This window comes from Pelodiscus sinensis, chromosome 10, assembly GCF_049634645.1.
Source record: "Pelodiscus sinensis isolate JC-2024 chromosome 10, ASM4963464v1, whole genome shotgun sequence".
Taxonomy (NCBI): domain Eukaryota; kingdom Metazoa; phylum Chordata; order Testudines; family Trionychidae; genus Pelodiscus; species Pelodiscus sinensis.
Window position 1 is genome coordinate 39,261,141 of NC_134720.1, and position 26,910 is coordinate 39,288,050.

Sequence of the window (26,910 nt, forward strand, 5' to 3'; positions counted from 1 at the left end):
CCATATCCACTTATGGTTTTTATCCTGAAGATTTTATGCCTTTTATCATGATGTCAGAATGGCACATGGTGTCCTAAGAAAAGATCTCTTGAAAATAATTCATTAAGGCAAGATCAAGTTAGCACTTTCATTGATGTCAAATATATCATTAAATGTAGTCATCTAGGGTTGCCAGATGGTTGAACCAAAAATACTGAACACCCCAAAATACACCCCCACCTCCCCAAAAAAAACCCAGGGAAAAAATTCTGTTGAGGAAAAAAAAGGGCAGGGGGAGACCAAAGTTGAGCCAAAAAAACCAAAAAACAAAACCCAAAATTAAATAATAAAACAGCATGGTCCCTTTCAGAGTGAGTGCAAAGTTAGAATAGGGTTAGGAACAGGGCAGAAGTTGAGCACTAAGACCCATGGAAGGCATTGCTTCCCCTTGGTCTTTAGGCTTTTTGCCAGTGGCCATTTTGTATTCTTGTTCAAGCCAGAACGTAGCTGCCCTGCGGAACCAGGGAAGCAGGTAAGCAGGGGATCCGGAGCCGGGGGGGCTCGGGGTGTTGGGACCTGGGGGGAGAGGGCGGGGGAGGCCGGAAGCTGGGTGCTAGGGTTGCCAGGTGTCTGATATTTTTGCTTCCTGGCCGGGAAAAGAAAAATCAGAAAATACCGGACATTTTAGGTGTCTGGTATTTTCTGAAATTTTTTTTACCGGATAGGAAGCAAAAAAATACCGGACTGTCTGGGTCAATACCGGACACCTGGCAACCCTAAGTTCATCTCATGTCTAAAATGTGCTCTCCTAATTCCCAGTGCCTTTCCCCAGATCTCTTCCAGGGCCTGTCTACCAACTTAGATCAGTGGGCAGAAGCATCTGCTGAGGAGAGACACAAGGGGGGCAACATCCACGATACTGCCCCCCATGCAATCCTTTGCTACGGAGGGCCATCCCTAGGAGCATGCAGGGCCCAGAACAACCCCCACTCTGCTCTAGGCCCCACCCCTGCTACAAGCCTTTCCCCAAGCTCCTCCCCCATTCCTGCTGTCTCCAATCCATCCTCACTCCACCCCTTCCTCCAAGATCCATCCCCTGAGTGACATAGCTCAGGGGAGTAGCAGAGCACCTGATTCTGTCAGCAGGCTGTGGCTGGGAACCAGGGCAGTGGAGCAAGTTGGGGCTGGATCACTCTGCTTCCTTCCATCACTGCCAGGGAGTGCAGGATAGCAACCCTTGTGGCCGTTGCCAGGCCCCCTGCTAATCCTCTGGCCCCTCCCCCACAGTGTGACCCTTCATGTCCCCCTGCGTCCCCCTGGAAGTGGCTCTCAATCTCTGCAGATTATGTCAAAGGGGTCTGCAAAAGACTTTGGAAATCTATTGCAGGTATGTACAGTTGAATTCTGTGCAGTCAGTTTTCAGTCAAAGGGGCCTGCACCTTTGCTCAGCATTTCTAGGGGTCAACAAATGAACAAAGTTTGAAAATCACTGACTTAGAGGACTCTAATCTGCTGGACTTCAACATCAGACAATGAGCTGCCTTTCCATATTATCCCATTACACATGGAGAAATATGGCTAGCTGGCTGCTCCCCTGGAAAGGTGACCTGATCTGTAAGCCACTGAGGATATACACAGCCTTCAAAAGCATCATGTCCCAAGGAGTCACTTGTGTGGATCATGTACAAGACTAGCCTGATAGTCATTTCCTATCTTTGGCAAGAAATCCTCTAGGAACAGGAACTTACGGGTGGAAAAAGACCTGCCAATAAGTGGTTCAGCGTGGAAAATAGGGACTCTGCTGATCTATACTCATGTCGAAACAGGAGATTGTAAAAGCAGCACAAATAGTGACCCTCGGTGACCAAGTTTGCTGGCTACAGGAGGACGTGAGCAGCGAGATCAGAATATCCAGCAGATTTTCAAGCAGAGGAAGTCTTGTTGCTTCCCCTGCAGATCAAATTACTCAATCTGGCCTGATCCTGCTGCCATTGAGGTAAGTGGCAAAATCCCCCTCACCCACCAACACACACTATTTTGCTGAGCACCCACAACACCATTGAAATCAGTGAGTGCTAAGGACATACTACATCATGTAGGATTGAGTGCTATAAGAGGCAGCTGTTTGTGGAGATCCCACAAGCTAGTGAGTGCCTTCTGGGAGGTGCTGAGCACCCTCAATGCCTCCTTTAGGAACTGACAGCAGACAGTATCTTTGCGGGGATGCTCCCTACCTTGCAGGACTGGGACCGAGAAGCAGAACTGCACATTGTGGGCCATAAAGCAATTGGGGTTTTCATTCTGCTCACCAGTGAGAGCAGAGACTATCCACAAAGAGATTCCTCTGCTCAGATAAATACTTCCATGGAGCAGTAATTCAAGTGCACGCTTTCATAAACCAGTTTAAGCTTTACACAGAGCTTTAGAAAGTATATGTTCAACACGATACGCTCAGTTCTTCAGTCTTTACTCAAGCTTAAATCCTGCCGAAGGCAGTTTCAGCATCAATTATGCAAAAATTGACCAAAAGAGGCACATTTTAGCAATGCTTTTCCACGTGCTGTTATATTTCTATCCCTTTCCTTTCCTTCCATCACCTTTTAAAACATTTGATAAATAGAAATAATAATTGAAAAAAATTGTAAGCAGGTCCCAAACCTGGACAGTTTCTTGCTATGAGCAATCAATAGCTCCCCAACTATTTGGTATGCATTCCCCATTTAGCAGACACTGGCACTGCGGTAAAGTTGAGTCATTTTTACCTTTTCTTCTTGCACTTTACTTGTCTTCTCCATTCTGTGGGTCTTGCAGAGGTTTGTCTAGGTGCAGTCTTTTCCCCAGCTTTGAGACTCTTCCAGACACAGGACAAGTACTTATATCTCAGGTGGAGGAGGAGGAGGGGCAATTGAAAGGAGACACAGAGGGGAGGGATAGGGGGAATGACTTGCAGTCAGGAACATGGGATTAAGCAACATGAATGTTAATGACAAACCCAAAATGTAGCAGCACTTCAACACCATTTAGAGTGGAACAACAGTAAAGAGAGACGGAGAAAGAGATCAGAAAAGATGGTGAATCAACAATTTAGAGACCGAGAAAGAGCAGAAAATATGTTGAAATTTAAAATAATGGGAAATCAAGACATTTTAATTTTCCATAAGTCCAGCTTCATGAAGGGTAAAAAACATTAAACAGAGTCTGCAATGATGAGAAATTGTGTAGTATTGTGCAGCAGCGATAGTATAGGATGTCCAAACTGCTTTGGTGTATATATATATGTTCATGGTACCTGCTGTTTGGTTCTAGCAAAATTAATAGAGCCATAATCACCTTTTATGGCTTCAGTATAGTATTTGTGTATTGAATTATAATACTGCCTTGTGCCTGGCCCAGAATTTCAATAGGGAGATTGGAAAGAGACTTTTTCCAGCAGCTATAATAAAAAGGTCACTAGATGAACGGAGAGGTCACAGTAATTAATTCTTTATTTGCAAAAAAAAATAAAATCATTTAAAAAAAAGATATTTGTGTGTACACTGCTGCTTAGGTAATACAAATATAGGCCCCCCTAAAAGAGATCTATCGGCTTATCTGTACACATTCACACAAATACGTATCTACGCAAATGAATAATAATTTACCATAACATACTAATTTTTAAAACACATTATAAATAATACACAAAATTATCCTTAATGGTTTCACAATCATTCTTCGTTTAAACAAAAATCTTATAGTCAGCCTTTCAGTATCTGTTCAACAATTTGTGGTTTTCTTGTTCATGAATAATCTTTGGCTCAGGTGACTAATCAATAATGATGAGCTTTGTACTAGGTCATTAGTTTGGTCTTAATTGCTAGTTCATGATCTCCTATCCCTGCTGGACTAAATGAGCTAAACTGCTCTTTTAGTCTTGATGACTGGTGAAATCTTGATCAACAAATAAACCTGTGCAGTAACTCTGGCATCTGAGTTACTACAGAGACTGAGTAACACTTCTAAACATATTGGTCAGAACTGAGGAATTTCACATGGCTGCAGCCTACGTTGTACCTGTCCTTTGGACAGAGGACCTAAGATTCCAATGAAGTCAATCAGGCACTGTTCACATGGACATAAAATGTACTTTGTAAAGAAGAAAAAAAAATCTTTGCAGTGGGTGCAAGTAAAACTTTAACTTAAGGAGAAAAGTTCAGTCCGTTAATCTATTCCAATTGATTTTTGAGCTGTCAGAGGTTCAGCAACAAGAACTGAATGTATTGAAGTGTGTTTATTTTTGAAGGGGGGCAGGAGTTTCATCCAAACCTTTTGAATTCTCCCTCTTATTTTCAGCTTTTATTTGTTATCTTTGACAATATCCTTCCTACTTTCCATTAGAATGTGTTTGGGAAGTGGATTTTACAAACATCATTTTTTTTATATTTTTCAGCCATCAGGCAAAGTAAAATACCTACAGATAGGCTGATTCACGCGAGAACAAAATTAACAATTTTGGCAGTTTGGGTTCGATTCAACTTTGACAAGAGATGGGCCCAGACCAATACATTGAATCTAAATCAGCGATGGACAATTTGCATGTGGCCCATCAGGTTTCCATGTGTGGCCCACAAGACATTTTGTGTACTGTTGCCCACAAATATGGTTGCCAGACTCTGCTGGTTTCTGTCCACTTAGTTTTTTTCCTACTGTTATTACTAAATTGACTCACACATAAAGCAAAGGCCCATGAAGTGAGGCGTGTGCTGATTGCACACAACGTTGACAGTGAGAGCTATGCGCTTCATCCATATCCAGTGAAAGTGCTGCTATGGTTCAACTGGCACACACCACAAATTCTAGGTATGCAAACACCAGAGTTGTTGACTCGAGTCCCATGACTTGAACTCGAGTCCGCCTTAAGTCGCCTGGGTGTGACGACTTGAGACTCAGCTCAGGTTCATTGTTTGTGACTTGAGACTCAACTTTTAAATTAAGACTTGAGACTCGACTTGGGACTTGACTCGAAAGTGACTTTAGGGACTCAAGACTCAACTTGAGACTTGAACTGTAGTGACTTGAGACTCGACTTGGACTTGACAATGACGACTTGAAGACAACACCGGCAAACACAATTAGCAAAACTACCCTCTTATGGGAGACCGTCCTCGTTGTGACAATCTCATGGTTCACTGAGATGAAGGAGGCCTGTCCTGCATCCCACTGAGGTTGCCTATCTGTGACAAGGCGTGGGGCTCCGCAGACACGGAGACCCCGACTCCCCGCACTCCGCCTGCTCTCGTGGGCGCCGGGGGTTCCCTCCCCGCTGCCAAGGTGGCCACACAGGGTGACGCGGAAGCGCCTGATCAACGAGTCTCCGGGGGCCGGAGAGAGGGAGAGAGAGCCGGCCCCAAGAGGAGGCCAATCGGGACGAGACTCAAGGTGACGTCATCTCCCCGCAACAGGAGGAGGAGACAGGACCGGTGGGGGATTCAAAAGGGCCGGCCAGCCGGCCCTGGGGGAGAGCGAGTTTCTTGTGCAAGTACGGCCATTCTCGCGCAAGAATCTGCAGAGCATTCACACTCTCTGCCTGCTCTTGCACAAGGAAATTTACAGTACGGCGTGGTAAGAGAGGGCTTCTTGCGCAAGAGCTACGCTCTTTTTTAACAGGTGTAAGCCCTCTTGCGCAAGAGCTCTTGCGAAAGAGGGCAGTGTGAATGCTCGGCAGGGATTTCTTGCACAAGAAAACCCTATGGCTAAAATGGCCATCATAACTTTCTTGCGCAAGAGAGCGTCCACACTGCCATGGATGCTCTTGCGCAAAAGCACATCTCCCACATGGCAGTGTGGACGTTTTCTTACACAAGAGTTCTTGCACAAGAACATAGTCATAGAGTTTTGCACCGTTTTAACTGAAGTCAGGTTCAAAGCACACTTTAATTAGCTGGATTCAAGTTTGTGTAAATAAGGGGATGAACAGGCTAAAATCTATTACGTAGTGAGGAACTAGAACTCCTTTACACCCCAGTTAAGGAATCTAATCATGTTCAGCAAAGCATCTCATCACATGTATATGTGCCATTGTCTTCTATAGAATCCGTGTATGTGTTTAAAGTTAAGTATGTTTGTTTGTGCTTAGATGTTGTGCAGAATGGAGAGCGACTTAGGTACATACATAAATACATTGCTCAATCGAGGCCTTAGCATCGCCTTAGCCACCTTAGAGATTGCCTTGAACTTGGCCTTTCTATGGGAAAGATTCTCCAAGTGACAAGATTTCATTTAAAAAAAAAAGCTCACTGCACCATGTGCCTTGTATGAACTGCAGGATATAAACTGCAGGTGCCTACCAGCATAAAGTATGTGCTGTTGCCCCCTTAGGAAAACAGAACAGATTGCCAAGGATCAAGTCTGGGCTTTCACGTTCTTCAAATAAGTGCCAATCACTTTTAAATTAAGAAATCTATTGTCTGCATGTGAATGTGTGAGAGCTCCAAAACTTCTGACTCCATCCCTGGTGTTGAATGACTTAAACCATGCTTAGACTGCAGCTTACCTCCTAGTTACTCTCTTTTTGTATGAACATCATCTGAGTGTGTGCCAGTCTTTTGTGGAAGAGACTACAAGATTTCCCCAGTTATATTGTGTTCCTTTGTACATGCATGGGGACAATCAAGGAGATTCCATTTGGCTTGGAATTTGAACAATGGTTGAGTTAGTTCACCTTCCCCTGATAAAACAGATGGGTGTTTACTGACCAGATTAATCATTTAGCCATGAATGGCTGAATTTACTGACAGATATCTGGAGTCAGGCCCTTTTCCCTGTCCCATAAGCGCACCATAGACTCAAGGGAAAGCTCATAGAAGTCAATGGAAAGACTCCTATTGACATCAGTGGAGTTTATCAGAACCCACACACAGAATTCCCACTGCAGAGCCATGTGTGGAGCGAGTGCAGGATCAGAATCTTAGCTAAGTGACTCTCAAACTGTATCCATAGATAATGCATCGGAAATTAACCTAATGGACCATCAGTAAGCTTTGTGTTGTTTCAACAGATGTAGAGGAAGCACATTTATCATACAGTAAATCAAGCCATGTTTTAATGCAGAGACTTGGTGTTCACCCCACCTTTGCTGCAGACATACTCGTATTTAAACAATAGAGATACACGCAACTGCCAGTGCCATTAAGATGGGGGAGCTGCAGTAGGCTGACAGAGGAACTGCACAAAATGTATGCACAGCACATTCTGCTCTTCCTTATGGAGTTAACGGCGCATGCGTTGCACTCAGGTACTCAGAGGAGAATCTGGCCCATAATGAAAAGCAGGTCAGCAACAACATTTTTAAATTTAGGACAAGATTTTTTTGTCTCACCGTGAGTTCTGTCCTTGCTCCAAGAGGGACGCCACCAGTCCCTGCCAAAAGCAGATTACTGCACCTCCCTGTAGATCTCAGCTGTACTGGCCTTAGTGGCCTGCATGTTGGAGGGGGAGGAGCCAATGGTCCACTCTTTTGCTTGCCTCTGTTTGCTCACTCCATACTGACCTGACCTGCTCAGGAAATAGCTGCCTTGTGGTGACTGCTCGTAGCCTATTTCCTCCTCCTCAGGGCAGCAACGCAGGGAAGTAAGGGGGAGCCCTTAATTCCTAAGAATGAGCTCCTTAATTCCTATGCGGCCACATATGGCCAGTCACAATCTTGTCTTCAGGAAATAGGAGGAAATTCTCCTCTGTTACACCATGATAAATCCAGCGAAACTTCCCTGAGCTCATTGGATTCAATGGTGTCACGGAGCTCAGCATTTGGTCACAACTACCTGGCTAAAGAATGCAACACTTGCATCACTCATTTCTCCCTCATGTTCTGACTCTCTCTGTCATATCTGAATCCTCAGACAGCTTCTGAGGACATTCTGTTACATTACTTCAGCTCCTGCAGTTCTAAAAAAGGGAGCAAACCATACACTTTGAACAAAAAGCCTCACAAAAGAAAGGCACTTCACAGGGTATTCCAGCTCCTCAGTTTGACCCTTCTAGACCAGGAGAATACATTACTGACACAGGTGATGCAAAGAGACAGCTCACAGTATATCACAACAGGGTCCAGGAAAGCAGACCTATTCAGGAAAGCATTTACACACGTATAAATCCCATACAAATCAATGGGTTTTAAGCACAAGCTAATGTACTTCCCTGAATTGGAGCCTAGATTTATCACTCTCAGTCTCCTCTTTGCTGGTTGAGAGAAACTGGTTTAAAACTTGCCAGTAGATTGATGTTATTTGGAAGGTTAAAAGTCTAATGTTAGAATATAATTTTCCCTTCCCATGAGAGACATATAGTGGATGATTCCTCATACATTTTTGAATGATGGCTGTTAACGTGGAAGGACAAGGAGCAGCATATCATGGAAACTTTGCTCAGCCTTCACCAGAACAAGTTCTGACAAGAGTCACTAGGACACCAAGACTCACCAACCTAATCTGCCATTTATCATCTATGAAACCTTTATATCCCCATTACCAAACCTTAGAAGTGTTTATTGTCACACCATTCCCATGAAGTATGGAAATGTTCCCATTTTACAGGTGGAGAATTGAGGCATAGAGAGGTTAGATGTTACGATCATGGCATACACAAAGTATGTTTACCATGGCATGTGACATACAGACAGGGCAGTCCTTAGGGGGATGCTGGGCCTGGGGCAACCCCCTGAGGCACGAGGCCCGGGAAAACTCCCCCACTGCAGGCCCTGTCCCGCCTCTATTCCACACCTACCCCACCTCTGCCCTAGGGTTCTGTCACTGGTAGCAGCAGGGGTCATCCCCTTACCTTGCACTTACCATGGTGACAGGATCTGGAGTGGCCCAGCATCCTGCTCTGCTCCTCCCCACTGCCCTCTTCCAGCCAGCTGTGCTTGGCTTCTCTATGTCAGTAGGAAGCGGAGCACCCTGGCCCCAGGTCACAACCACCTTCCAGGCCCTGCACTCCCGTCTATACCCTTCCCCCGGGTCAGAATCCTCTCCTATATCCATACCCGCTGTGATAACTAGAGGTTCCAGGGACGCGACCTGAGGTCTCTCAATTAGGGTGCACTGCAGGGGTGGCCAATCCCCAAAACTGGTGGTTATCCCAATATTTACATTCACCAAACCAACACAAAACCACGTCTGTATTCCTTTATTGGTCAATCGGAAGTCCAAACCACACAGTTCCCTTAAAGTACCCAGTCTGAGGTTTCCACCCAGATATGTCCCTCAAAGTTTTACCAATCCTAGAGGTTCGGATACATTACCTTCCAGGTCAATGAATATTTCAGACCTATCCCAAATACACACTTACAGTGAATTCTTATTAACTGGACTATGATTTATTAAAGAAAAAAGAGTATTGGTTAAAAATTCAACATATATATAGATGTGAGTTCAATTCTTGAGGTTCAGTTACAGAACAAAGATGGCGATCTAGAAGTTGCAAAAAGTTCTTTTAGAATTTAGTCCATGGTTCAAAATCCATATCCAGGGTGATTGCAGCCAATGACTGGGACCCCATTCCTGGTGGCTTAGGTTTCCCCAATATGAAACTGCAAGTAGATCAGAGCCCTTAAGTCAATGTCCATTAAAGGGGCACCAGGATATCCTGAGATCTCATTTCTTATGGCTTGCAGCTTTCCCCAGGAGCATCCGAGCAAACAGGAGATAAAAAAAGATCCTGTTCAAAGGGACTGTATACATTTGCAACAGCCTCTTATCCTGGGAGAGAACAATAAGTGTTTGAGGCATCCTTCTGTCTCTCAAACATCATGGCAATTAGCACAAGGTAATTTGTCCACTAAACAATTCACGTACAGTTTACTACAACCTTCAAAGAGACATATAAACAATAATACTACTTCAATCAAGTTTCATCAGAAATGTTAACATTCCCTTCTGATCTTGAATCAAAGCTATAGTAACAGAGGAGTAGTTTGTTCACATTACAAGACTTGAGCAAATACCTACCATTCTACTGCTCTAACAATACAAGCTTGCATTTCAAAGTTCTATTCTATCCTAATATAATAGCCCAGCTATCACTTACACATCTTCCTAACAAGGCTTGACCCTGGATCAGTCAGCCATGAGCTGGTTAACCCTTTCTGGCCATGTATCACATTTTAATCAGATACCTAATATTTCAATTAGATAATGTCATGCCCTCTCCTGGACCTTACACCCCCTCATGCACCATAACTCCCTGCCCCAGGTCACAACCCCCTCCTGCCCCATGTCACAATCCAAATCCTCTAGATCCCCTCTGTGACTGGGTGCCAAGACCCCGCACCCGACACCCGGGACTCCGCGCCCTTGCAGAAGGGCAGCAGAGCGGATACCAGCGGTGCGCCGGTTGTTCCCGCGCCTCAGCTCAGCTGAGTGGCGCCGCGCCTCAGCTGGAGGAACGCTGTGGCGCAGCTGAGTCAGCCCCAGCCCCGCCGGTCAGAGGAGGCACAATGACGTGCCGCGGCAGACATCGGGGGGGGCAGGACACATAAACCCCTCCCGGGTCGGCGGGAACTTTAAAAGCCCGCCAGCCACCGGAGAAGTGGGGGAGGGGAACACAGAGAGGACCAGGGTTCCCCGAGGAGTGGAGAGACCTGGACGCACTCGGGACAATCTCCCGGGGTGGAGGAGCCGACCCCGTGAGTAAAAGGCATCCCGAAGACAAAGTGGGGGAGGAAGGAAGCAGCCCAGGGCAGGGCGGTGAAGTAGCCTGTGGGCTGGTGCGTTTAGGGGCACGACCCCGCCAGCCGGACCGAGACTGGAGCGCAGTCTCTGTCCTTAGGGCCCTGGGCTGGGGCCCATGAGTGAGGGTGGGCCCGGGCCCCCGTTCCTTCCCCCAACCAAGGAAAAAAGGGAAATGTAGTCGGGTTCGACACACAGAGATAAAATTAATTGGATTGGAGACGGCTGACCGCACCCCGGACCAGACCGAGGGAGGGGGCACGGTCACACCCTCCTACACCTCTACCCTGGTCACAACTCCCTCCCTGACTCTACACCCTTTCTCCAGGTCAGAATCCTCTCCTGCATCCATACTCCCTCCCAAACCCCACATCCCTTCCTGCACTCCAGTCCACTACCCAGCACTCCCTTCTGCATTAACATAGAAGATGTGGCCCCTGACCACTTACCACATTTTTGGGGTGGCCCTGCATCATCAATTATTGCCCACCCCTGGTCTAATCTCTTATGGGCTGTAATATTTTGGTCTAATGTCAGTTGCTGGGTTTAGTTTGCTTATGCTGGTTGGTGGCCTGTTATATGATTAGATGGCCCTAGGGGCTAGGCTGTCCCTTCTGACAATTAAGCCAAAGGAAAGGAAAACACTTCATCTACTACCATTCTTGATTTTACCAACATGCCCTTTGGGCTGCACAGGGTATTGGCCACATTCCAGGTCCTATGCCACCATAGCCAGTTTGCAGCTTTCTTTTTGGACAATGTAGTTGTTTGTAGCCTGAGCTGACAGTCACATCTGGCACAGGGCACCTGGCCTTTGTGTTGCAGTCACTAAAATAAGCAGGACTCATCACCAATCTCAACAAAATTAAGTTCAGGAAGCAGAAAATCTGGTACAACAGGATTCAACCGTGCAAGATAAAACAATGCCACGTTGAGGAGGTCCCTAGTTCCCACCTTTAAGAAACAGATCTGGGCTTTTCTGGGATTGACTGGCTGCTATTGAAGGTTCACACCCATTTCACAACCCTTGTGGCACCAGAGAGACCTCCCAAAGGCCAGTGCACCCTGACCAGTCCAACTGAATGTGAGGAGGCCTCTAAAGGGTATCCTCTGTCAACAGCCTGTACTTTGATATCCAGACTTCTCACTCCCATTTACACTACAAACTCACGTTTCCACAGTTGAACTGGGAGCACTGCTGTTGAAAAACTTTCAGGGTATGAAACTTTCCCGGTAATATACCTATGTGGGGAGCGTCAGCCACCAGAAACTAGATATTCCACCTCAGTCCAATGCACTGTGGGGCTGTTATGTTTTAGGGCTTCATTTGATCTAACAATGCCACGTGCACACAGGGCTGGCCCAAGCCATTTTGGTGCCCCGCCCCCAGGCACAAGGTGCATCCGTGGGCCCGTCCCTGGGGCGCGGGCCCGCCCCCCCTAGAGTGCACGGGCCCGCCCCCAGGGTGCACGGCGCATGTGCTGCCCAGCCCAACCCGGACATTGCTGCTGGTGTGCAGCCCGAGGCGGGCCATGCCTGGCTGTGCAGGGCACCGCGGCCGTGGGGGGAAGGGCGTTGCTGGCCAGTGCCGCGGGGATGGGGGGGAGGAGCCAGCCGCATGCCCCTTATAGCTGCCATCAGGCGCCCCCCATTGGTTGGCACCCTGGGCAGCTGCCTGGCTCGCCCACCCCTTCGTCCGGCCCTGCATGCACACCTGAAATAGTTGCAGGCAATGCAGGACGCTAATCCTCACATCACTCTGTGGTTTTTGGCACTCCAGTCATATGCCTTTTGTGAACTGGTTTCTCAGCACCACAACAAAGTCTGTTTTTCCCAGGACAGTAGTGTTAGTGCAGAAGTGGTGACAGCTGACCATGGGCATGTTCTGTAGTAAGATGTATGTGATGCCTATCAGGTTTGCTCTGCCCCCTAACACCTCCTGTACAAGGAAAATACACTCTCACCAAGCAACAAACAAGTTTTGCTTCTTTACTTAAAGGCGCCAACAGTTAAATCCTGAGGCTGTTATGTATTAGCTGCTGGGACACTGAGGCTGAGCTTACAGCACAGATCACCTGCTCCATGCAGCTGGCCAGAATTTACCAGATAAGGGAACACCTGCAGTACTGCTCTGACTCCCACAGGGGGCATTACAGAGCAGCCCCATCTGCCACAAAGACCCTAAGTTTTTGCAGGGGTGGGCAGTAATTTTTGCAGGAGGGGGATCACTTAATGAATTTTGGTAGGTGATCATGGGCTGGCTCCACCCCTGGAAGGGGTGGGGCTTGGAGGTAGAAAGAGCGGGGCTGGAGACTAGCCTTCCCCCCCAGAGTTGTCTGGGGCTGGAGGCTTTGAAGTAAAAATAGAGCAAGGGGCTATTGCCCCACTGCTACTGCAGGCACCCAGGTTGCTGTGGCAATTCAAAAGGGCTCACAGCTCTGGCCCCTTCCAGCATTGCACGGTGACTGGGAGCCAGCAGTCATTTAAATAGATCAGGGTGTCCAACCTGTTACAGACAAAGAGCCAAAATAGTGGTGGTTACAGCACAAAGAGCCGAGGGAAAGAAGTTGTTGAGGAAAAAAAAAAAAAGCTGCCCCTTTAAGAGCTGCGTGTGGCCCAAGCAGGCTTGGCTGCAGCATCAGATCTTGCTGTGCCAAATGGCGCCCTGCACAGACAAAGGAAAAAAGGTCAGAGCAGGGGACCATGAGAAGAGCCGCGTGTGCGGGAGCTGCAATTTTTCCTTTGAAGAGTTGCATGCAGAAATTCAGTGGTATGGGTAGCAGGATATAAATAGAAATCAGCCAGATGCCGTCCACGGGCCGGATCAAAGTATTAGGTGGGCCACATCTGGCCCCCGGGCCACATCTTGCCTGGCCCTGAGTTATCAGGACCTCAGGTTTATACCTGGGTGTGCACTAGCGCATGAACACAGCCAAGTATCACCTTTCATCACCTTGCTGGATCACTCACTGGCTCTTAGGATTTTCCTGGAAGACTTCTATTTGAGTACAGTATTGCTCGTTTAACACGTGCCCACTTAACACGTTTTCACAATAGCATGATTTTTTTTTTAGGGAACATTTTTCAAATAACACGACCGTCCCCGAAATAACACGAAAATAATCAAGTAGTAGACTACTTTGTGCGGCAGTATAAGTTGGTGAAAACAGTGGTAATACGCATAAGCGGATGAATTCACATGGTCACAGCGCTCCTCCGCTCACTCACGTGTTTATCTTTGTGTTTTAACAAACCGCGGCAACTTGTGTTGCTAGATATCTAATAAAGCAGCGAGGAGTCCTGTGGCACCTTATAGACTAACTGAAGTGTTGGAGCATAAGCTTTCGTGGGCAAAGACCCACTTCATGCATCTGACGAAGTGGGTCTTTGCCCACGAAAGCTTATGCTCCAACACTTCAGTTAGTCTATAAGGTGCCACAGGACTCCTCGCCGCTTTTGCAGATTCAGACTAACACGGCTACCCCTCTGATACTAGATATCTAATGTTGACGTTGATGACCCAGCACCAACAAAAAATTGACTTTGCCATCACCACCTGAAATGCAACCCCCACCTTTTCCATTATTTTTAATGAGAAAATTGACCCTGCATAGCACGTTTTCGCTTAGCACGTACATTTTCAGAAATGCATCTTTAGTGTTAAATGAGGAATTACTGTACTACATTAGGCTATTGATACTGAGATGCCAGACTCCAAGATCACAGGTTTTGATAACACATCTTTGACAACAAATAATAAACGAGATAAGAGAGCAATCCAGTTTTCACCATATCTGTAGATTGTTTTTAAAGACAGGTTCTAATCAGGATTTTCTGGTGTGACATCACAAATAACACCTTTAAGTTTAGCCAAGTAATTAAAGTCAAGGCCACTCTGCAAACCCACTGACAATACTTTGTGATAGAGGCAGCTTGAAATCAGTTTTATTGTCCCATGAGCCAGAGGGATCAACATAGACACTGGTACAGTTTCTCAGATCTGCCACTGGCTAAGCAACACTCACACTTTTTTCAAGAGTGATTGCATTTGCAAGGTGCAGGACTCCAGAAGGGCAACATAGAATTTGCATAAAATGCAACAATCTGCAAACATTCCCACATTCAGTGGAACAAGGCTCTAGTAGTCTATACAGAGACATGTCCCCGTATGCTACCATCCCTCTTGTTTGCTGCATCTTTTCACTCACATCAACACCAAGCATTGACAGTGGGAAAGGCTCCTCAGTGCAAATCTCCCTGGGCAACATTTGGCCTTTATTTTGGTAATTTGGCAGCTCCTATATGAACTTAGTGCAACCCCCACAAAAAAGCACCTAAAGGCTTCAGAAATTATCTAGTGGATGCCAGCTTGGTCATTTAGGGTATGTCTACACTGCCACCCTAGTTCAAACTAGGGTGGCTAATGTAGGCATTTGAAGTTGCAAATGAAGCCCGGGATTTAAATATCCTGGGCTTCATTTGCATCTTGCCGGGCGCTGCCATTTTTAAATCCCCATTAGTGCGGACTCCATGCCCGCGGCTACACGCGGCACAGAGTAGGTAGTTCAAATTAGGCTCTCTAATTCGAACTACCCGTACTCCTCGTGGAACTCCTCGGGCATGGAGTCCGCACTAACGGGGATTTAAAAATGGCGGCACTACATTTGCAACTTCGAATGCCTACATTAGCCACCCTAGTTCGAACTAGGGTGGCAGTGTAGACATACCCTTAGATCCATGCAAATTGGATCTGTAATTTTTGTTTTAATCTGAAATGTGATAGGATCCCAAGGTAAGTTTGTTGTCACTATACACTTCAGGAGCAGGTCTCACAACAGTACCAGCCCAAAGCCCCTCTCATAGCAAGGTACAAACTATCAGGATATTAACAGTATCTTATGCTGCAGCTACAGTTGAGCCCTGAAGGAAGGTGGGAATGAAGTTGTAGTACAGGGAAATAGGCACCTAGCATGCTGTAGTGGAGGGTTGCCAGGTGTCTGGTTTTCTACCAGACAGTCCGGTATTTGCACCGACTGTCTGGTAGAAAATGTGCAATATCCGGTATTTTGTGAATTTCCTGCTGGGCGTCAGAGGGAAGCCTGGCGGGGGCAGGGGAGTGACTGGGAGGGGAGCGCGATTGGCTTTGGGAGCCCTGTGGTCATGTGCAAAAGCCGGTTGGGGCGGGGCAGGGTGGGACGGGGGCCAGGACTCCTAGCCACCCCCCGCCTGGCTTTTGTATGGGACCAGAGGCTCCCAGCGCCAATCGTGGCCCCGCCTCCCAGCTGGGAGCCTCTGGTTGTGAGCAGAAGCCGGGCAGGGGGAGTGGCTCCCAGATCCGCCCCCGCCTCCGCCCGACTTCTGCTGACAAATAAAGGGAGCTCCTGTTGGGGGCACGGCCAGAAGGACTCCGGCTGCGGCCAGTGGCTGAACCCCCCCCGCCTCTCCCCGCCAGCTCTGCTTCCCTCCCCCCTTCCTCTGGGCCCCCCATCCTCCCTTCCAGCCCCATGGCCCCCGATCCCCCCCAGCTCTGCTACACTGGCATGATTTTCCGAAAATGCTTTTAACCCAGCAGCACCCCAGCTGCTCTGCCCCAGGCGTCCCCAAGTCAGCCGCTGCTGAAACTGACCAGCGCTGACTACAGGAAGTCCGAGGCAGAGTTGCTCTGCCCCGGGCTTCCTGGAATCAGCCGCTGATCAGTTTCAACAGGCTGAATCTGGACGCCAGTTCCGACTTACATACAGATTCAACTTAAGAAACCCAGGCATCCCCAAGTCAGCTGCTGCTGAAACTGAACAGCGGCTGATTCCAGGAAGCCCGGGGCAGAGCAACTGACCAGCAGCAGCTGAATCAGGACACCTGGGGCAGAGCAGCTGGGGTGCTGCCGGGTTGGTCCAGTAGCGCCGAGGAGCACTTTGCTCCCCGTCTCCCTGGTCTGCTGGTCTCCAGCAGACCAGCAGACCAGGGAGACACGGAGCAAAGCTGCGGAGCACGCGGGCAGTGGGACAGCCCAGACACGCCGCGGCTGTCCAGCTGCCGGCGTCCTCCGAGGCTTTGCTCCCCGTCTCCCTGGTCTGCTGGAGACAGCAGACCAGGGAGACGGGGAACAAAGACAGCCGCAGCGTGTCTGGGCTTTCCCGCTGCCCGCGTGCTCCGCGGCTTTGCTCAGCGTCTCCCTGGTCTGCTGGGGGAGGGGCTCCCCCCCCCAGCAGACCAGGGAGACGCGGAGCAGCTTTTCTCTCCCCGGAGGACACAGGCGGTGGGACCGCGGCGCATCTCGGCATCCCGCCGCTCCCGTCCTCTGGGGCGAGAAAAACCCCGTTTGTAACTGCGGATCCAACATAAGTCGGATCCGCGTAACTCGGGGACTGCCTGTACTGTTATTTCGAAATAAGCATTTTTCCCCCAAGGAAAGCAGTAGTACAGATTTTGAAATAACAAGCCCGTTATTTTGAATTAAAGGTCTTGGTAGTGTGGACGCTCCACATATTTCAAAGTAAGGGGGGTTATTTCAAAATAACTCCCTAGTGTAGACCAGGGCTAAGAGAATAACTAATGCCACTAATGCTCCCTGGACTGCCATGAACCCACTATTTCCTTCTAAGTAAGTTCTTTCTTCAGATATTGCTTCTGAAATGGCACCTTTCCTTGGTGCACATCCATATGCAGGGCTCGACAAATAATGCAATCCACTTGCCCATGGCGAGTAGATTGCAACCTGGAAGAGCCGGGTTCAGGCGATTTGCGCATGCACAGATCACCGGACAGCGCGGCTAGCAAGTGGGGCTTGCTGCGGTTCGGCAAGCCCTGTCCATATGGGTGCGTCTACACTGCGCCATAACTGGAAATAAGATACACAAATTGCACATCTTATTTTGATGCTATTTCAAAATAGCTTATTTTGTCATTTTGCGCTGTGTACACAGTGCCAAATTTCGAAATAAAGCTCTATTCCAAAACGTCCCTTACTCCTCGTAGAATGAGGTTTACAGGGACATTGGAATAGTGAACCTGAAATGATGGGTTTGCTGTGAAGACATGGAATAGCTATTTTGGGATATTCTGGTGTCCCTAAATAGCGTTGCAGTGTAGACATATCCTATGAGAATATCATATTGGGGTTCTGTGTACAATCAGAGATGGAGAGAGAATCAAGGCAATGAAACAATCTGGCTTGATTACTTCCTCTATGTACACACATTCCTTTCTCCAAAAGCACTTCCTGAAAGAAAAGAGTTTAAAGTTCCTAGACATCTCTCTGTGCAAGATCAGATTACAATATTCCTTCTTGGAAAACCCTTCATCTTAATCTGAGATTCATAAGGTGATGGTGTATCATCTGTTGCCTGTCGTGCACCAATATTATTTCCTATTAGTAATCCTATATCTCTGAGCACAATAATCAGATGTGGCAGTTCAGGACTGTAGCCAACTGCAGGGAACATGGAAAGAGTCCAGGATGTAGTGGGAATCTGGATGAGGAATCAGGTGATCAGTTCGTCTGCTGAACACTAGGGCTGTGTCTACACTGGCACGATCTTACGCAAAAGCGGCCACTCTTGTGCAACAACTTGCTGCCTGTCTACACTGGCCATGTGTTCTTGCGCAAGTAAACTGACGTTCTAATGTATGAAATTAGGGCTTCTTGCACCAGAACTCTGACGCTCCCGCTCAGGAATAAGCCCTTTTGCACAACTGTTCTTGCGCAAGAGGCTGTTAGGAAAAAAACCTGCTCCCCCAGTAAAAAAGTTTGGCCAGGCCGCTCTTGCTATAGTGGGCTGCAGTACTCCTTGGGGCTATGTCTACACTGGCATGATTTTCCACAAATGCTTTTAACGGAAAAGTTTTCCGTTAAAAGCATTTTTGGGAAAGCACGTCTAGATTGGTAGGACGCTTTTCCGCAAAAGCACTTTTTGCGGAAAAGCGTCCGTGGCCAATCTAGACGTGCTTTTCTGCAAAAAAGCCCTGATCGCCATTTTCGCGATCGGGGCTTTTTTGCGAAAAAGAAATCTCTGCTGTCTACACTGGCCCTTTTGCGCAAAAGTCTTTCGGAAAAAGACTTTTGCCCGAAAGGGAGCAGCATAGCTTTTCCGCAAAAGCACTGACAATCTTACATGAGATCATCAGTGCTTTTGCGGAAATTCAAGTGGCCAGTGTAGATAGCTGGCAAGTTTTTCCGCAAAAGCAGATGATTTTGCGGAAAAACTTTCCAGTCTAGACACAGCCTGGGAGAAATCGGCTGCACCCTTACTGCATACCATTGCCTTTAGAAAAAGAGAAGGTGTGAAAAGGGGAAAATAGCCTCAGACTCTCCCACCCGTCACCTTGGCATGAGAACTGCGGGGCTTACCTGGTCTCATGAAACCTGCACAGTTTCTGCCCAACCCTTGGGACACAGACCCCCTACTTGGTGACCATTGGGCCATATATGGTAATATGCAAGTGCGGGAAAGCGATGTGCAGATTTGGGGATAAATACCCATCGCACAGTTCACTCTAGTTGCCAGCCTGATCAACCGACCAGCCACCTCCCCCGACTCTCGGGCATAACCTAGGCCTTCGCAACTGAACCGATATCTTTGAAATGTTCCGTGTGCTGTGTAAGTTGGTATGTATGATTTGATTTTCTTTGTTGTAAAAGCTTAGTGTTGTAGTTGTTTTGGGTAGTACATAGAGTTTGTAGTTATCACTCTTATTTTATTAGTGTAGCTGGATATTGTTAGAATAGAGACTATTCCCCTTGCCATTCCCATCCTTATATCTCTGACACGTTTAACTAGAAATTGTAGAATAAATATAATAAATACTGTAAATTCATTATTAACACGGTCTATTAAAAATCTTAGAATAAATACTATAAATTCATCACTGTCATAAATAAATATCCTTTATTTGCTAAAACTGTCCACCTGGTTCTGTCCTTCCCCCCTTGGGTATACATAATCGGACCTGTGATTCTCGCGGCAGAGGCCAGTGTAGACAGGCAATATGAATTTCTTGCACAAGAAAGCCCTATGGTTAAAATGGCCATCAGAGCTTTCTTGCGCAAGTGAGTGTCTACACTGGCATGGATGCTCTTGAGCAAAAGCACATCTCTTGCACAAAAGCACATGCCAATGTAGACACTCTCTTCTGGAAGAGTTTTTGCAGAAGAACTCTTCTGCAAAAGAGTTTTTGCGTGAGAACGCGCCTGTGTTAAGATTCATCTGGGGCAGCTCTGTGCTTATTTGCTTTAATAAAAAGGTTTATTTAATAAGAATGGAGTCCTTGCCTGTTATTATCCAGGACACGTGTAGGGCTTCCAATGGCCCCCACAGCATCGCCCGTTGTCAACTCTAGGGAATTGGCTCCGCTGACGGCGATACTATTTGATTCAGGCCACTGTCCTCCGACAGTGCCCACACAGCCTGGGCTTTACCCCTTCTGGGGACTGCGTCCTTTCTCAGTTATTCCGAGAGGGGGTGCAAGGTAGGGGGGAAAGAAGGGGACCCGGGCCCACCCTCACTTCCGGGCCCCAGCCCAGGGCCCTAAAGGACACGGACCGACTTCGGTCCGGGTCCGGTTGACAGGGGTGTCCTCCCGAAACCTGTGCAAGTGAGGGGCCTTTTTATGGCCCTCCCCTGGGCTACTTCCTCTCCATGGTGTCCCCCATTCCCTGCTGTTGGCTTACTCGGCCCTCCGTGGGTCAGCCGCTCATCACTCAGGACGACCTTCCGGACCCCATTGCTCCACTGTGGTCTGCAAAGTCCTGCTTTCTGCAGCAAAGGGGGGCTTACCCTTGCCCGTCCTCCTTGGGGCAAAGGCTCCAATTCCCCCGCCGTTTGCCTTCCTCCACACTCTTCCCCCCGTCCCTCAGCCTGGGGCAGCGTTTAAAACTCCCGCTGCACCCGGCGCCGGAGGGTGACATCTTCCCGATGTCACCAGCTGGCTCCGCCCCTCCTGCAGCGTCTGCACCGCCGCCGCCGCCCCTGAGGCGGTCAGCTGGTCTGCGGCACGAGTATACCCGGCACAATGCCGGTGCGCGCTCCCCCGCCACCCAAATAGGGCTTTTGCCACGGGGGTTTTAGTGCGGGGCCCCGTCACAACATGGTACAACAAACATTGTCTTCACCCCTGATTGCAGTTCAAGGGTTGCCTTCCATTTTCTGCCTATAGCTCTTCAACAGCTCCCTGTGACATTCCCCGTCTTTCCCTTATCTTTAACAATCACTTTCTCCTACCACTCTCTCCAATTGATCATTTCTCTCTGCCTTCAAGCACACATTTATATCCACTATCTTGAAATCCTTGTCCAACCTCTCTTACTACTTGTCCTCCCTCTCTACTAGCCTATGACTCCAGGACTTCTAACAGGTCAAGGATTGGTAGTATCAGTTTAGTATTTCTCCATGGACTTTGAGGAAAAAATGAGCAATGCCTAACTCACAAGCACTGTCCATTACTATTTTGGATCATTGAGCTGTGAGGTATCATTCCCAGAATGCATGAAAGATTAACCAATTAATGACACATGTCTACTCCTTCTCTGCATGACTGAGCTGTGCCTTTCACCAGTATCCTCTAGTCAGGAATGCTACACTACTGGCAGGGCTGATTCTTATTTACAGTAGAAGCCCTTGTAAGACTCACTGGTGGTATAAAGAAGGGTGTAAACACCTAGAGCACTTTAAAGGGGACTTGGAATATATGAAAATCAGGCTCTTTAGTAAGAGAAAAAGGAAGATGTTTTGATTGTATTGGCTCATGATTCTTTAGTTTCAATCTTCTAAATCTGATTCAAAAGTAAAGACTGACAGCAAATTTTATCCATCATACATAAAAACATTGTATCCATTGTAAATTGTGTCTACTGTGAAATGCAAAATTATTAGTCTATGTTTGAAGAAATACAACATAGGCACATAGATTAGTACAAACAAGTAGTGGTGTGGATATTTTTGCCTTTTAACTATTTTTAATATTCAGATAATTGCAAGGCAATGGAGCCTTTGAGTACAAGCAATTTAACTGTAATAGTTCTGGAATTGTAAATGCAATTGAATACAATTCAGTAACTAGAAAAATAAAAGAGTAAGACTCCTATTTGGCCTTTATTGTCAAAAAGATACTGGTGTGGGAACTGTTGCTTGTTGAAAATAACAGAGCTTTTTAACATTCAGATTTAGTACTAGTCACTCACAATACCACCAGGCTACTCCTAGATGCCTCTCTAGTGCCTCCATGAGCTACCAAGCACAACAAGAATAGAAAATCATGACTAAGGGGCTGCTGTTCAGTCTGTGGGGTCAAATCCATTGTTATAAAAAACAATAGCTATAATTTTACTCAGCACAGACAGCAAAAAAATGATATTAGCCTAAACCAACTGCTGGTCTTGTTTACACCTGTAGAAATGCAAAATAGTTGCATTGACTTCAATGCATTTCTATGGTTTGAATTCACAGCTGTGTAACTGAGAGAAGAACTGAGCTTAAGTGCTTTCTCCCTCCCTCCACTGACAAATGGGAATCTATTGCAAATTGTAATCATCTCACCTTTGCACAACACATATGGGGATTCAGCGGAAAGGCTTTGTTGTCAGAAATTGTGTGCTGTCATTTCAAATGATCGTAGTTAACGTGTTCTCTTGTGTTATACTTCCTCTAGTTTCAGTTGTAATTAGGCACTGTGATGGACACCTGCAACATGAGCAAGCCAGTGGGAGCTGCCTGGGTTGAGCTTGTGGGCACGAGGCATATCAAGGTCCCCCCTTCCCCCCAACCCAGGGCACGTGGTGCAGGAATGCACATGCCCCAGCAATTATCCACTTTGAGTGGTACACAGGGTGTGGCAGGAGGACCCCACTGGCTGCTAGCTGGGAACTGCCTACTACGATAAGCACCTCCCAACCAGAGCCTACACCTGACACCCTGACACTCTGACCCCATCCTCCTTCCAACTCCCTGCCCCAGGTCACAACCCAAACCCCTGCACCCCTCCGGCATCCCCTCCTGTCCCAGACCACAACTCCCTCCCAGACCCTGCACCCCTTCCTTCACTTCTCCTCCAGGTTAAAATCCTCTCCTGCACTCATACCCCCCTCCTGGATGTTGCCCCTCCCTTGCAATCCAAGTCCCTGCCCCGGGTTAAGACCCCCTCCTTCACCCAAATTCCCTCCCAGTCCCCTACTCCAAACTCCCTTCTTCACCCAACCTTTATCCCAAACCCCACATCTCCTCCATTAACATAGAAGAGTTCGATCCTTGACCACTTACCAAATTCTGGAGTGGGCCCCCATCTAACATTTATTGCCCACTCCTGCTTTATGCCTTATTTCCAGTTAGAAATTGCCTAGCTTCAACTTCCAGCCAGTGGATCATACTGTACTTTTCTTTGCTAGATTGAAGAAAGGTATTTTCCCCTCACATAACTACTTATAAACTGTGATCAAGTCACCCCTTCAGCTTACCTTAGATTGAACTGTCGGATTCTGTCAATGCCAGGCATGATTTCTAATCCTCTAATCATTTTCATGGCTCTTCTTTGAACTCGCTCCAATCTATGTCCTCCTGGGGCTGTGGGCACCAGAACTGGACACAAGGTTCCATCAGCAGTCACACCTCTGCCAAGTGCAGAGAGAAAAGTCTTCCCACACCAGCTTGAGATGTTCCTTTTTGTGCCTCAGCACATTAACTCTTTTGGTCACAGCATCAATCTGGAAGTTCATGCTCAGCTCATTATCCACCATGATCCCAAATCTTTTCCAGAGTTCCTGTTTCCCAGGATACAGTCTCCCATTCTGTAAACATGGCATCCATTCTTTGTTCCTAGTTTTCAAAGTTTTCATTTAGTACTTTTAAAACATGTGGTTTGCTTGAGCCCAGTTTACCAAGGATTCTGGCTTGCATAGAATCAGTGACCTGTCCCCTTCATTATTTACCGTGCTCCCAATTTTTGTGTCATCTGCAAACTTTATCAGGGATGCTTTTGTATTTTCTTCCCAGTCACAGATAAAATTATTAAATAGCTAGGGCGAAGAACTGATCCCTATGGAACCCCACTAGAAAAATCCTTACTTGATGGTGTTTCTTCATTTTCAGTTACATTTGGAGACCTATCAGTTAACCAGTTTTTAATCCTTTTAATGTGTGGCATGTTAATTTTATATCTTTCTAGGTTTTTTTAAAAATCAAAATATTATGCAGTACAAAGTCAAAGTGCCTTACAGAAGGCTATTACATCAAATCTAGTACCTTTACCAACCAAACTTGTAGCCTCACAAAAAAACCACTATTACTTTGATGGGATCTATTTTCTATAAACCCAAATTGATTTGCATTAATTACATTATCCTCCTTTAATTATTTATTAATTGATTAGCTTTCTGGGGAACAGTGGCAAGTTTGACAAGCTTTAATTTTTCAAGTCATTCCATTTAATCCTTTTTAAAAAATGCCACATTAGCTTTCTTCAGTGTTCTGGAACTTCCCCAGGGCACCAAGATATATTAAAAAAAAATCAACATTAATGGTTCAGGAAGTCCTCCTGCCAGCTCTTTTAAAACTCTGGGATGAAAGTTATCTGGACCTGCTGATTTCAAAATATCTAACTTTAGTAGTTCCTGTTTAGGATCCTCCAGGAGTATGAATGGAATGGAATGGTATCACTCTATGATGAGATTGCATCATCTGTTTTTCCCCAACTACAGAACAGAAATATTTATTGAGCATTTCTACCTTTTCTGCATGATTATTGGTAAGTCTACATTTTTCATCTAGTAATGGGCAAATACCATTGTCAGGATTCTTTATGTTCCTAATATGTTTTAAAGTCTTTCTTCTTATCCTTAACTCTGGCCATATGTTTTCTTGTGTATTTTAACTTCCCTTACCAATTTTCTACAGTTTCTAACTTCTGATTTATATTCATTGCTATCATCTTCACTATTCTTCCACGTGTTACATATATATATATATATATATATATATATATATATATATATATATATATATATATATATATAAACCAGCTGCTTTCACAACCTCTAAACTAGGTTTTTGGTTTTTATTTTTTTAAACCAGCATGGCCTTCTTCCTCAGTTGTGGGACTGAGACCTTTTGAATGTCTAGTAAAGTGGTTTTAAACAATTCCTAAGTATCGTTCCCATTTTCTTGATTACATTTTTTCAGTTAATTTGGCTCATAATTATAAGAAAATAAGAACATAAGAACGGCCATATTGGGTCAGACCAAAGGTCCATCTAGCCCAGAATCCTGTCTTCCTACAGTGGCCAATGTCAGATGCCCCAGAGGGAGTGAACAGAAACAGGTAATCATCAAGTGATCCCTTTCCTGTCATCCAATTCCAGCCCCTGATGCACAGAGGCTAGGGACCATTCCTACCCATGTTGGCTAATAAGTATTGATGGAATTGAATTATTTTCAGCTTTTTGGCCCCATTTAAGCCCCAAGTATATATATTACTGATCTGGTTTTAGTCTGTTTGCACATTATAAATATGATCAAGTCCTGATCATTTGTACTTAAGCTACCGTTAATTTTTAGTTCTGTGATTAGTTTCCTTTTGTCCTTTAGAACAAGATTTAATTAAGAATTTCCTCATGTTGATTGCAACACTTCTTGTGATTTCTAGTAGGCATTGCATAGGGGTAAGGTAAGCTCTGCTCTGCAACTCTGATCTGTACATTGATCAAAGATGTCTGTTTGCTATGGCTCCCACCCCTGCCCAGTTAGGCAAGTTAAGATAATAGATGCTAGACTAAATTTGGAGGGAACTGGGATAGATACACTAATTTTCTGCAAGAATCTTTGAAAGACTTACTGAATTAAGTTTAAATAACTTTGGAATCCATTGTATTAAAACCACAAAGTGTATGTATTATTGTGGAATTGCATGTAACTTCTCTAAAGGTGGACCTGACTAGTATAAACCCTGGGAAGTGTTATGCACATCAAAGAACTATTTGAAACAACATGCCAGACAAGAAGGAACTCCGGAGACAAACCAATTAAGCAAATGTTCTGGGAAATCCCTAGGGGGAATGTGCAAATGTACCATTTCCATTTATGCAAAAATCCAGCCTTTTGAAGCTATGCCATGAAGCGGGAACCTTTGTCTGCTGATCAGCTATTATACAAGGACAGGATCAACATCCAAGATGTATAAAGGAAAGAATGAGCTAGTCATGATTTTTCTGAGCTAAAGGGATGATGAACTTGTAATCACGGTGTGACGGCGCGTCGTGGTTTTCCCACCTCCTGCACCCCTGTAGTGGCACGAACAGACTCCACCAGCCAGTAGAATAGAGGGAGTTTATTGCTTCTCCAGGATACAGCACAGCACAGATGTAATCTAGTTACAGGAACTGGGGCTAGGGGGCCTCAGTGCCCCCCCTTGAGATGGGGGGTGGCTGGGCCTTACAATCCCAGCCCCTTCCCTAGCTCCTTCTCCCCTGCTTCCCAGACCGAAACTAATTCACTCTTCCAGCCCTGCCCCCAGTCAGGGCTCCACTCCCCATCTTCCCATTGTTCTGCTCCCTGATAGATAGCTGTTCAGACCGGTTTGGAGCCCCCTTTGCATTATGATTCATCCCCTGCCCTGCTGGGCTGAGCTACAGACAGCAGCCAGTGGAGGCCACTCACAACCCACTGCCCAGCATAGCAACCAGCAAGGTACCCCCCACTACGTCACACACAGATAAAACCATGTGTGGGATGAAGGACTGACTTCCACCAGAGCCCTGGTTGGATATGGGGGGAGAGGGGTAATATCGGATACACTTATTAGCATGCATGCAAGTTTTTTTATTGTTCTTACTATGTTTTTGTTGTTATGTTTTCTGCTTAGAGTAAATGTGCTTGCTTAGCAAGGGCTGTATGGTTAGTTGGAGGAAACAAAGGCAGGCACAGGCCTGCGCAGGAAGTCTGCCTTACTGGGGAACTCCTACTGTAGGGAGGAAACTGTGCAATCCAGAGAAGCCCCTGTGAGGAAGGAGAGAGAGAGAGAGGGAGACAGCTTTCCTCCCAGGAGAGTGACAGTTGAACAGTCGAATCCAGAGAGCTGTTCTTACTGGGACATGGAGGGCAGTTGCTTTGAACTGTAATAGAAATAAATGCTGAGACTGAACATGCTATGCTCTGAAGGTGAAAAGGGGAATCTGCCAGGCCCTGTCAGTAATCCCCGAGGCTGCCTCCCCTGGGGAATGGGATGTAATGGGGGGAGAGGGCATGGT

At 46.5% G+C, this 26,910-nt stretch overlaps 1 protein-coding gene and 1 long non-coding RNA gene across 3 annotated transcripts in view; one reads left to right on the forward strand and one right to left on the reverse strand.

Annotated features, from left to right (window-relative positions):
* SLC2A2 (solute carrier family 2 member 2) overlaps positions 1-2,868 on the reverse strand; it is a 31,798-nt gene extending 28,930 nt beyond the window's left edge. For both annotated transcript variants that reach the window (XM_075937939.1, XM_075937940.1), the window contains exon 1: positions 2,742-2,868. In XM_075937939.1, the coding sequence (XP_075794054.1) occupies positions 2,742-2,774 (33 nt within the window). In that variant the 5' untranslated portion in view covers positions 2,775-2,868. The remainder of the gene's footprint in view (positions 1-2,741) is intronic.
* On the forward strand, positions 713-26,067 carry LOC112545427 (uncharacterized). Its single transcript, XR_012906292.1, has 3 exons — positions 713-1,975; positions 24,288-24,413; positions 25,253-26,067. It is a non-coding gene; the product is annotated as an uncharacterized LOC112545427 (long non-coding RNA).
* Positions 26,068-26,910: the final 843 nt, after the last annotated feature.